At 32.2% G+C, this 13,547-nt stretch overlaps 1 protein-coding gene across 1 annotated transcript; it reads left to right on the top strand.

Annotated features, from left to right (window-relative positions):
- The first annotated feature begins 7,403 nt into the window (after positions 1-7,403).
- Positions 7,404-9,540, top strand: LOC118187565 (uncharacterized). The gene is made up of 2 exons (XM_035357813.2): positions 7,404-7,477; positions 9,034-9,540. The coding sequence occupies exons 1-2, from the start codon at positions 7,475-7,477 to the stop codon at positions 9,409-9,411; spliced, it is 381 nt and encodes a 126-aa protein (XP_035213704.1). The 5' UTR covers positions 7,404-7,474; the 3' UTR covers positions 9,412-9,540.
- The last annotated feature ends 4,007 nt before the right edge of the window (positions 9,541-13,547 follow it).

The following is a 13,547-nucleotide window of genomic DNA, read 5'->3' as shown; positions in this document are numbered from 1 at the left end:
AAGATTTTAAAACCGTGAAACCTTTTTCTAACAATTTTCAATAATCAAGAAGCGTTCAGAACGTACCCGGCAACTATTAGGTGCTTTAAAATACAAAGAATATTTTTTTTATTTTTTAGAAGAATAAGTATTTAGAAAGCTTTGAAACTGTACTAAATCTTAAAACCATAAATATTGCAGATAACAACCTCTAAGACTAGCAAGTAAAAAGATCCCGACTTCTCATTCATGATTAGCAACATTAGCTTGTTCGTACTTAATTTTAAGCTGCATTTAAGAGAAAAAAAAAAAATGTTTGTAGGATGTATTGGCGGTTGCAGAACGAAGGCTTGTTTGTATCACATAGATATACAGAAAGCGAATTTGGCGGAAGCGGATTTGCCGAACGCGATTTCGCATATATGCATTGTTTCCATTTAATTTGTTCAACTCTAGAATTTCATTCATAATGCATTTTAACGTTTATTCATCATCACTGAATGCTTGATGCCATCAGCTTGGTTCAGAAGTTATCAACAGTTTTAAAGGATTTCTATTGAAAATGAAGAAATCGTGCATATGGCAAAAGTATTCGGTGGCGAAGGATTTTCAAAGACGGAAGAAGCAGTCAAAGAATTAATCGAGAAATGACAAATGAAGAAGTGAATAATCTTACAATAGTAGAGAAAATGAAAGTAGAGATCATGAAGAAGAAGAAGATATAGCGTCTTTAACATACCAGAAGTTAAACGAATTGCTGAGAAAAGCAGAGGGACTGTCTGATTTTCCAATGGAGATTGATGCAAATGAAGAAGAAGAGGATTCCTTGTGAAAAGTATAAAAAACTCGGCCTTCCTTACTGCAAAACTTTTTAAAAAATTGTGTCAATCATAGTCCAAAGCAAAAATCGTCAGTATTTTAAAAAATTGAATTACTCAAATATTAAGTGGTAATAAAAAATCCTTTATATAACCACTTCTTTTCTACTTCTCGCAGGCCCATCTGCATAAGAAAGGTAATGCTTCCGTTCCAAAAATTCGATAGTGAGTTTTCAGCAAATAAGCGTGAGTTGGGGTTCCCACAACACGTTTTTACTATTTTCGCAATAATGTCTGTCTGTTTGTATGTGTGTGACTATTTTGTCATCCACAATAACACTTATATCAAACTCCCCAAAATTCATATTTTTTGTATTTAAAGTTTCCTTTGATATAAAGAACTGATTAAATTTGGGTAAATTTGGACAACCGGAAGTCTTACATTACTTGAAGCCCATAACAGTTTTTAATGGACAACAAGAAGTGGCATCTAATTTGAAACAGATAGTACTTTGTAATGAAAAATTAGAACTAATTTACCAATAGGAACAATATATATAGAGAGATTTTGGCTAAACTTCATAAACTGGAAGTGATACTATGCTTGAAACATTGAACAGATATTTCTGAAAATATATATCAAAATACAATCCAAAACTTCTCAAATTTCGTGTTCAAAACTCGTATATGCATATAGCGATGCATGTACAAACATGATTGAGAATAATATTTGGATTACATATGATAAACCAAAAGTGGTACTTTTCTTGGAACTGCTGTTCTTGGAGGTGGAAATATATTTATATAAATATTATTTATATGATATTTATTTACATCGATATTATTTATATGTTATTTAGAAGAGAATGATTTTCAAAACAGTGTTTCATTTGCAGAATTTCAAACCTCTTGTAATGCAGGCATGCTACGAAACAATGCACTTGCTGCGAAAAATTGCTGTTGCAGTATTGATGATTACGTAGATCAAGAACTAATAACAAATTTGAAAACATACACTGCTTTACTTCTTATTAAATCCTGGAAAGTACGACAGCTGATGCTGCCTGCCATGCGGATAAGCTGGGGCTCAAATCCCGGAAAAGCATCGATATTTGTAAATGTGTATAATGTCTGTATAAAGGAAAGCTCAACTTGCACGGTGAGCCGAAAGTCCCCTCAAGAGTTTGGCACATGGAGCTAGGAAGTAGTCCTTTGTTACCTCTATGGTTTGGCAATAAGGGGTGGGAGACACTTGGACTGCTCCTCCTCCGGATGTTCTCGTTCAATATTCAAAGGAAAATGCAGATTTAGTGCTGCGAGACTATACTTATATGATCAATCGTGACTTCTTGGTGTCCAAAAATTCCAAAAACCTGTAATTCCAAAAACTCACGAGTATTGTTTAGTAATCCTTAAGTATCGCGGATCGAAATGAATTTAGTTTTGTTGATGTTGACAAATAACACAGTACAGCATTAAATTATAATACTTGTTTCAAAGCATTTATTTTAAATATATTATAAACACTTAATTTTCTTAAATTAGAAACCAATTAAATTCTGTACTATTCAAACGCTCAATCAAAAACAATTTTTAATGAAAAAAATAAGGCGCCGAACAAAACCGGTTTTTACACATGGCCAATTATCAAATAAAATATAATCCAAAATTCCGTATTACATTCTATTTATTGGAGCAACAAATTACATTTTGTTTGCAAGCGATCAATCGGAAGTGATATTTAAGTTAAAGGTCGTTGATATTAAAAGCATGGAAATGGCTGGAGTTCATGTGCAGGGCACATCAGTTCTTTCCTTTTTTTTTCATTACAACAACATTCATGTTTGTTTAAATTACATGTACTTTAATCTGAATTATACTTTGTACATACATTAGATTATTTCAAAGCAGGAGTCATGAAAAACGAGCAATGCTCTCACCAGGACTCGAACCACGGACCTCTCGAATATGCGTCGAGCGTGCTGACCACTACACCACGAAGGCAGGCTAAGAAGGTGGGAGAAATACGTTATGTACTCTCCCTTTTAAAGGGCGACTGGGGATTAGGCGACCCAATCGCCAAATCCTGGTAGTGGAGAATCATCATCCATCATCTTTTTTAGTTCGGGCGCCACTGTAGAGTCATTAGGATTTTTATGAAGCAGGAGAGATGAAAAACGAGCAATGCCTTCGCCTGGACTTGAACCACGGAATTCTCGAATACGCGTCGAGCGTGCTGACCACTACACCACGAATGCATGCTAAAGAGGCGGGAGAAATACCTTATATCTTAACAAATTTTTTCTATAGAACGTTAACTTTATGGAACGCTATTTTGCCAAAAGCGCAGCGTATTAATGACGTAACCACCGCTTTCCGCAGGGGTTTACTGTATGTTACTTATCAAATTACTGGTAAAAAATATATCTTTACTAGTAAAATGTTTAGGCAGTTTTAGCGATATATAGGTACAGATATTGGTACACCAGTTTACTGGTATTAGAATTTTCAAAGAAAGCCATTTAAAGAAAAATAATGCAGATATAAACTTAAACGCAACTTTCTTTAAAGAGAATTTTGTGCAAAAGAATGAAATGACATATACCTCTGCTAATACAGAGAAAGAATCTTCTAATTTGTCTCTTAGTTAATTCTTTAGGTGATTGATCTTTACTCATTTCTTTGCAAAATATTACATACCTTCGTAATACGGAATCAATACGTAAATAATATAAGTTTGCATTCCACAGTAGAATGTGAACATGAGGAAAAAAAAATGCGATAAATTTTTCCTTCCTTTGCAAAAATTTTTTCTTATTCATTTCTTTGCAAAAAATTACCTATCTGCATAATAAAGAATCAATGCATAAGTAGAATCAATACATGAGCAACATAAGTTAGCATTCCACAGTAGAATGTGAACGTGAGAAAAGAAAAAAAGTGCGATAAATATTTTCTTTCTTCGGAAACTGCAATTTTCCGAAGTAATTTATGGAAAAAATCTCTATTAAATACGTCATGAAAACGGAGGTGTGAATATTTATGATGTATGATGTGTATGATTTTTTCAAACGATTTAAATGGCGTTTTTACATACTGTCTTCATTTTGAGCATATAATACGAGTATAATATAAAATGTCATTATTTCCAATAAATCTTTTCAAACATATGGCTAGCTTAAGTAAAGAATCTTGACCGTTAATAGCCATTAGTTAGAGACTTTAGGATCCGAACAAGTATTTTTTTTATTTGCCTATTAATTAAGAATCAAAATTCATACTTTTAATGAGAGTCATTATGCTTACGTTCTATATGTACTGTTACTGGTATGCTCTCAAATGTGCTGTTGTTGCTATAGGTGGCCCTAGAGATGTGTTCGAACACGAATCCCGAAAAGGTCTGTGGTTGTCCATTCCTCCTTCTAAATGGGTGTATTGCTCTACCCCTTCCAATGCACCTTGAGCAAATTTTCAGATATAATACAGCTAAAATGACAGATGAATTCCGTTATTCCCAACCTGCCAACAGTCAAGTATTTCCTTAATTGTTTAAATTCTTTGTTTTTTTTTAATAATATTTGCCTAAACAAGCTATGGATTAGCTTATTCGTTTTGTATTTGAATTAACATTACTATACGGACCAAAATGTAAGACAATCTCCATGACCTCTGGCGTTTTTTGAAGCTATTTCAGAAAGGAAAGGAAAAATATTGCCTATCTGCAGAACTCTTCGGTTTAGTCTTTATTGCGTATTGAAAGAATTATTTTGCCTCAAATTTTAAAGTGTTATCATATTCTTTATATAGGGAGCTACTTTTAATTAAGAAATGAATAGCTGGCGAAATTTTATGGCTGTTTAGAGAAAGTGTCACATTTCCGGCTGGAAAGGGGGTCACTTGTATTTTTTTAGGTACCGTTCCTTGTATCTGGAGGTTTAGTTTTTCTGTATGCATTACGTTTTTTTTGGAAGGGGGTGTATCTCAAAATTTTCGAAAATGTTAAATAATAGTCGATGAGGCTGACTGAAACTTTCGGCTCTTCGGAATGTGTATTTTGACAATTCTGGCCTATGCCTTATATGTTTTTTCAATAATAATAATTTAATGGAAATCACTATGCTAATAATTAATCAATTCTAATATTTTAGCAAAGTGAAATATTAATTACATTTTAAAGATATGCATGTGTCTCTTTTAACCTTTTACGCAGCATTAATATAGGTTCCTTTTTTCATCCAACCGGTATAGTGGTTAGTAACACTAAGTGCCATACAGTTGGGTCTGGGTTCGAATTCTGGATAAGGCATGGATATTTGCAAGCATACAGTGTCTGTGCGGCAAGAGGGAACCCAAAATACATGACATGTTGAATGCTGTCTCGAGAGGTTGATGGTAAGGGAAGAGGGGTGAGGGGATTCTCGGACGGCCTCCCGATATGTTCTCCCTCAATACTAGGACGGAACTGCACAGTTAGTGCGGCAGGACTGTACCTGAACGATCAATGGTGAATGTCTCGTATCCCGCCCACCTGCACCTGTACCTGTAAGGTCCTTTTGATTTCTGATAATACACAGGGTTGGTTATAAAACAACTTCACCGATATATGAACCTCTAGCCGCTAATCCGCTGAATTAATCGAAATGAAATTTCAGATATTGTTATTTGAAGGTATTGTGATGATTTAAAACAAATGAGCTCTCACGGTTACTGTTACAGTGAAACATTTTCGAAATTTTCGAATGGCAACACCCACTTTTTGTCCTGCGCAAATTTACCAGCGTACTGAAAAACCATAAATGGTTTTTCAGTACGCTGGTAAATTTGCATAAATGGCATAAATGGTGTTTGAACGATACACGTATGACGAAAATTGCTGGAGTAAAACATTTAAAAAAAAAGCGAGCATTGTAAACGACAAATGACGACAAAACAGAGGAGAGGGAAAATCTTTTTATTGGAACTACAAGTTTTGGGTTGTCCACCTTGGCAGATGATGACGTATTGCCTACGGGAGATTGTTTATAACGATGACGAACGCAGCATCTCAGGAGAAATCTGTACATTTTTACGTTTTATGGCATTTTCCTTATTCTGGCAAACCTTGACGATTTGATGCGTCCACTTTAGATTTCTGATAACCCCAGACCACGTTTTGGGTATCTGTCCATGAATTTACAAAGTGTGATAGTTTTATGATAACTCACTGATATATTTTAATATAAATATAGAAGGTATTAAATAGGGATGCAAACGATTTGCTTCTCCAACATTTAAGGCTGAATGCAATGAAGAAACTACTCAAATGGACAGCCCATTCTGCCGTCATGATTGAAATGTGAAATGCAATTAACTTTATGTCGGGCATTAAACCGTTGATACTGGCCAGTACTCCATGGTTCTGTTTGTTAGTACGTAAAATGATAAGAATTGCAATTACATGTATAGGATGCGCACGTGAGAAAATTACAGTAATTTATGGCAAACTATTCTGTTAGCTAAAATACTTATCATATTGATCAAATCATCAATATGATCAGTGTGATCATTTTAGCTAATGCGCATAATCAACTAAAATGTTGATCACATAAATATGATCAGCATTTGGTATGAAGGCATATCAATATAATTATTTACAAATGGCCTTTAAAAATACATATTCCCAACCTTGAATAATCTATTTGTAATAATAGATCAGAACTTTTAGCCTTATGGGATGAACGACTGATATCCATTGAAAATAATCCATTATCTATGGAATTAACTATGTCTAATGGATTATGTCTCCCAGAAGATAAAATGTTCTTTTAGAGCTTCGAACTACTTTTAATAATAATAATAATAAAGCTTGCTGGAATTTTGCATTCCTCAAATGGAAAGAAATATTTTTATATGAACTGTCGCTATGTTAAAATGATGTTAAATTAGAATATGAATGTGATAAAAAGCAAAGAACGATTATTATATCCAATGAATCTACGAATTTACAGAAGCAACAACATTTAAAATTAGTCAGTGGTAACGGACACATTCAAGTTAAATTAAAATTATAATTTCTTTTCTTTTATCTTAAAAGGTACCTAAATTCATACAAACTTAAGGATAAACATATGTTTTTTAAATGACATGTAAGATTTTATTAATTAGAATAGAAAAAGACAATTGTGTCAAATGATTTCGTTTTGTTACTTTTAGCCGCTACTTTGAACTGATTACTATTGTATATACCTACTTCTTTTTAAATCTTTTTTTATACGTTTATAGTAGTATTTGAATTTTGTATAAGATAAGCATCACGGTGTGCGTTGGAGACCGAGGATATATCAAATGAAAAATTCGTAACAAGTCACATTGTGAACGCTGCCGGTAATTACGAACATAGAAAAAGTTCTGTGGTCCATTCTTCGTTCTGCATCATCGAAAGTCTTTCTACCGTGCCTCTGAAAATGGCATAAGATCAAATGTAGCACAACTTCTGATGAGGGTAAGGTCGCGTATATCGCAGTTCGTATAAAAGATAGAATCGAATAATTAGTGAACCGTTAAGGTCCAAGTACGTCAGCACCTTTTTTCCAAAATTCATTTTATGGTTACTATAAAAGTCAGCTGAGAATTCACAGAAGTCAGAATATTCATTCTTATCTTTCGACTACCTTTTAAGTGAACAGGAAACGGTCGATATGGTAAGATAATTTGGTATTGAATATTACGTCACTGAGATTAGAATAAGAGTAGCCATTAACCTTCAGAAGAACAATTCTGAAACTGAAAACGTTTATTCTTATATCAAAATAATAATTTAACGGTTTTGATTATATTACGATGATGTACTCAGAATAATATATATCTAAGGTAAAAAGATATCCAGCTTTCATTCGGTTAATTAATTAGAAAAAAGATTTTGCTATTTCATTCTGTTAATTACGGAATGAAAGTATATAAACGCCTAATTTTAGAAAGAAAAAAAATCTATCATGAATCATAACATCTTCAGCTATAAGTAAAGTTGCTTTTGTCCTAAGTAATTTGTCGAATAAACTAAATCATATAAAACAGTGTAATTCATTTCCGTTCATCATGTTATATTGAGAATCTTGATCTGCCATTATAATATTTCTTACGAGGCCGCAAAAATTTTAAAATAAAGGACACATTCCCCCCAAAAAATTAAGTCATGTCTAATAAATCTACTAACTTATCATATAAAAGTTCATGAATAAAAATTTTTGAATTTTTTTATGATAGATTCAGTTCTAATGAATATCGAAATCAAAATAAAATATCAAATATTTTGATGTATAATAACAGTTTTACATTACCGAAAAGTTTATTGCAAATCTCTTAAGATTTTGGAAATATAGAATGTTTAAAAATTTCAAAAATTTAAGATTTTAGGTTTACAGTCTTGAATTTTGAATATATGTGTATAGTTTTAGACGGAAGCGCCGGAAAAATCATGGTTTGTATCCTATTACATTTTTAAATGAGAAATTTCGGGCTGAACTCCACTAAAAGAAATTGGGATAGTATCTGATGCATTAGAAAGTAATCCATAATATTGATTTTTTTTTTTGTAAAACCTCAACGAATGAAATCTTTCTTGTTCCATATTTCGCTTTTGTACTATCCATATTCCCTCTTGAATTCTTCAAGCTATCGTATAAATGTTTTCCATGACATATATTTTTCGATAATAATAATCTGAAATACGTTATTGGTTAAGCATCCAAAAGGCTAAACAATGAACTACTAGAGTTTGAATTCGCAGATCGTTAGGAGTTGTTATTTGGTTCTGTTCTCGGCAACCGAATTGGAGCCCAGAATGTTTCTTTTCCTGATTTGCAGCTTGTGTAAAATAAACGCCACGTTCTTTAGAACGTTTTCCATACAAGTAATTTCCATCCCTTAAGTTTCTATCATTCCTATGCTTTTCCGTAATCATCAGACCAAACAATTTTTCTTTCAGCAGTCAAATAGATAGAGCCGTTTATACTGAAAGTTTTGCTGATATTAAGGACTATACTGGAAGCTTTGATAATTTAATGTTCTATACGAGAAATTCCTTTCCTATATAATATTAAAAGGAAAAAGGCTATTTGAATATTAGATATTTAGAAATTTAGAAATTTGCTCCAATAAAATACGTAAGGGAAAATAATTTTCCGCTCAATTTTTTAAAGGAATGCTCATTTTCTCTATTTTATGTTTAGTTTATAACATAAGCTTTTTTTGTATGTAGAGATTTTTGGTGCTTCTCTTAGTAAGTGTGTGCATTGTATTATTATGCACCTATACCTACGCTGAAAGTAAAATGGATATAGAAGCACGTCACCACCATCATCATGGGCATCATCATGGGCATCATCATGGACATCATCATGGACATCACCATCACCATGGGCATCATCACCATCATGGTCACCACCATCACCATGGGCATCATCACCATCATGGACATCATCATCATCACGGCCATCATCATCATCATGGACATCATCATCACCATGGTCATCACCACCATCATGGCCACCACCATGGTCACCATCATCATCATGGACATCATCACGGACATCATCACGGACATCACCATGGACATCACCATGGACATCACCACTAAAGAAAGATCTCATATTATCAATCGCACATATAAGAAATACAGATAATTTTTTTGGAAGACAGCCATGTGTATTTATTTTATAAAGATTCTTGAAAATAAAATAACTGTTTTTGAATATTTTGCCTCGTATAATTTTTAATGCAGAATATATCTCTAGAAAACAGGAGTAATATTATAGGAAATTAAATAATTGCTTTTCATTTTATACTGTTCATTTCAAGTCTGGTACAAATTTAGCTGCAGCAAAACAACTTTGAATAATCGCATAAGCAATGAAATGAATGATGTTAGTTTTAAATCTAATAAAACGGCCCAATTAGCCATCAAAATACACACACACACACATATAAATGACAGCGAAAATTTAAATTAAAAGCATATTAAGCTGGAATAAAAAGTTGAAAATAATTAAACGAATTATTTCGCAGAAACAATAAACTATTATAAAAAACAGTAAAAGTAAATCTCGTACGAGTAGCTTTTAAAATATTAGATCTCAAAATCTTAGCTCCTCAATGTTAATTGAATTTGGCAAATATTTATTAATATCTCTTTTTTTATTAAACTTTTTTTATTTTCCTTTTCACATTTCGAAATTTAGGTTCATTCCAAATAAAATTTACCCATTTCTGTGTTTTATTTTTAAAATTTGTATTTTTAAATAATTAAAAAAAAAATTTTCGAAAAACATTTTGAATTATAACCTATAAAATTTTTACCGTCATCTTAAAGTAGGTGTACCTAAGCACACCTGCAAAAAATTAGACTTCTTTATTCAAAATTTTCTAAGATGAATTTACATATTTTCGCGTTTTGAAATTTGGAATCTTTTTTTTGAGCGATAATAACGCCAAATGTGGTTTATGGACTTTTGTTAACAATGAATTGCCACAACTACTTTTAACCTTAAATTTCAAATAAATTTTTGCGGAGAATTAATTATATGAAATTTTTTCCCTCAATGATGCGTAATAAATATTTATTAATACTATGTGAAAAATTATTATTTTTTAAATTATAGATGACATTATTCAAATTTTTACCTTTTTTTTTTTAAAACTTCTCTCTTTCTTCCTTAAAAAAAAAAAAAAAAAAAAAAAAAATTGTAAGAGTAAATTTTTATCTTCGGCGTTTTATCGTCTGCTACTTTACTTTAACTTCGTTTAAATCGAATTATCTAAAACTGAGAACTTTCGTTTGATGTTTATTTGAATTTTTTTGAAAATATTTTATGACATTAACTGCATAATTTATTTCTAAGCAAGCTGTTGCTTATGAAGTGGCTGAAAGAGCGGCTGATATTATCATCCATATTTTTAAAGCACAGTATATTTTTATAGTAACATAAGATTTAGAAGAATCATTTTTATAAAAGTCAAATTATGATATAAACATACAACCCTCTAGAGGCCGAATTAATGGAAGTTCAATGGTTATCTAGAAATGATCTGCAGCTACTTGATGGCTAGATAAGTCAGAAGGTTCTATGGACAAGTAAGAATAATTATATAAACGAAACCTAACATTCTAGATTCAATTACCAACGAGGGTACGATGTTTATTAAATGAATTTAAGAAGTTTTTAAACATAAAAAATCGACTCATTTTTTTATCTTAAAATGTATTTTTCTGCGTAACGTATTTTCATTATATCCTTAAAATTCTAATTTAGAATGTAATTGTCAAGAACTGAATTCTAATCATCAGTAATATAATAAGTAATTATTACGGTTATTAATAAATCCTTATAAAGTAACTGCAAATATTTCAAAAACTTTCTGTCTGAATACAAATATTTTTCTATGCAAATATTTCTAGTTTTATATTGATCAAGATTGCAGAAGGTATTATTTATTTGCACTTCAGTTCTTACCGTCAGCTCTAGTAGAAGTTACAAATCAATTATATTTAATTAAGGAATGACCATCTAAGTTTAGAAACAGCGTACTCTAACAGCAGTTCAATTATTGGCGCCGTATCTTTCATGTTACTCCCATTGGCTGATTTTTAATGAGTATTCAAGTTTTGCTAGTAACTTCACTTGGAAATCGCGCTTAAACTAGGTTAGTTGGTTATTTGAACATAAAAAGAACATGGGAGCTATTTGGTTAAGATGCTTTCATAGAGGACCTTTGTAAAGAGAACCTAGAAAACTACGAAAACCAACTATGCAAGCCTTGGTTAGACTTCGCAACAAACAATTAGTATTTAACAATCTTCAAATACTAGGCAACTGGTGAAGCTCCAATTAAATCTCCAACTTAATATTTTATTTGTAAATATTTAAAATATTGTTGTATTTTTAGAGACAAGCAGAATTTAAGTTTTGTTAACTCGTTAGTAAACTACCAAGCCGTAGTGAAAATGAACTTTCAATCTTTTTTGCGTGTGTGTGTGTCATTATGGCAAAGCCTCGAGGGCTATCTGCCTAAGGGGAGGGATGCCTTCGCGGAGGACTTTCTAAGGAAAACTGGCTCGTATACACGTCACACATGGGGATAACCACGAAAACGCCCATGCAGCCAGCCCGTTCGCGGGATTCGAACCTCGGACCGAACTACCAGTGTTCAGCGACTTTACCGCTCGGCCGCTGATGGGCACAATCTCTTTTGCAATAATTGTATTCACCTAATATTCTTGGAGTACGAGCTAAAGAAGGAATGTTCTCGGTAGATTAAAGAAGTATTTAAATCCAGTGATATTAGGTTTGTCTTACAAGCTAAGGTATCAATACGATTCTGCAATTGCCCGAGTAGTTGACTTGTAAATGGCTGCGAATTAAGCAGATGACTTTTAATCTTACGTTATTCAGTCAGAAAACGTAATCCAAATGCTTTGTATTGCATGACAATGCATCTTTTCATTATTCAATAACCAATCGGAGAATCGCTTGTGTTCCGAAAATAAGTATGCGTACTCAATCGTCCTGCATGTTCTGCAAATTTGTCTTCTCGTGATTTTTTTCTTTCCCGGAAACTAAAGTTCCCTGTCAAAGGAAAGTTTTTTGACATTGAAGAGATAAAAGGAGTATGACATCTACTTTTAGAGGCATGTCAAAAACAGATCTCTACAAGCTTTCTCTTTCATTACAGATTGGGCATTCAGACAAAATGTTGCATCAGCGTAAATTCCATAATCTATTTTTTTACACACTGATTACTTTATTAACATACAGTGAATATATACTAAACCTTTTACTTCAGCTTCAGTAATTCGGAATTTTTGACGGCATTGTTGTCGGAACTAGGATTCAGAAGATAAGTCAAATTAAATATTTCGATAAAACAATAAATTCAAGGTCGAATTTTCAATATTTTGTTTTCGGAGGGAGGGGAAATTTTTTCAGTTTTGTTCCATTATCCTAAGCATATTTGCTTCGATTCTTTATTCTTTCCATAAAAGCAAAAATCTTACGCATGGTATACATATAACGCATAGCTTCAAATTAAAATTTAATAATATGTAAATAAAACTTTACAAGTTTGACGGTTTGAAAATATATATATAAATATAAATTTTTATAATAATCCTCTTAGAAAGAAGGTTTTAAGAAGCTAATTTTTCTCTAGCGTTATAGATTGTATAAAAAACATGATCTTCAGCCGATCTAAGAATCGGGTTACTCGGTGGTACAGAATAAACACTGCTGGACTGTTTTATTTCTTTGTCATTTAGCAAAAAATCTTTTTATTAAAATATTTATCCTTTGGTCTTCGCTTTAAACTTTATTTCTAGTTAAAATGACTAGAAAATGAAAAGCTGTCTTCAGCTGAAACGCAATTTATGTAATTGATATTTTAAAAAAATTGAAAAAGAATGCAAAATTTATGGAATCGAAAAATCTTAATTTTCTTGCGTGAGCAGTAAAAATAACTGTAGAAGGAAAGAAGAAAATTAGGGGGGCGGGAATTAAGCAAAAATTTGAAGGGAAATTTTGGCTGTCAGACAAAATAGATGTTTCAAAAAGTTGGACGCTTTTGAATACACATTCAGGATACTTCAAAGAATATAGGTGTTCAAAGAGGAAACACTTGGACGTGCACACCAGCAAATACCATCAAATCAGCTTGTGGTTAACAGAAAAGACGAAAACGAAATCATTGCAGATTAAAGTGAAAAGCGACTGGTTTTAGACT

The sequence above is a fragment of the Stegodyphus dumicola genome, chromosome 1, assembly GCF_044657685.1.
Source record: "Stegodyphus dumicola isolate Sdum_Otavi_A_Nest chromosome 1, ASM4465768v1".
Lineage (NCBI taxonomy): Eukaryota > Metazoa > Arthropoda > Arachnida > Araneae > Eresidae > Stegodyphus > Stegodyphus dumicola.
Note: the sequence above shows the minus strand (reverse complement) of the source record. Positions and strands in the feature narration are given on the sequence as shown.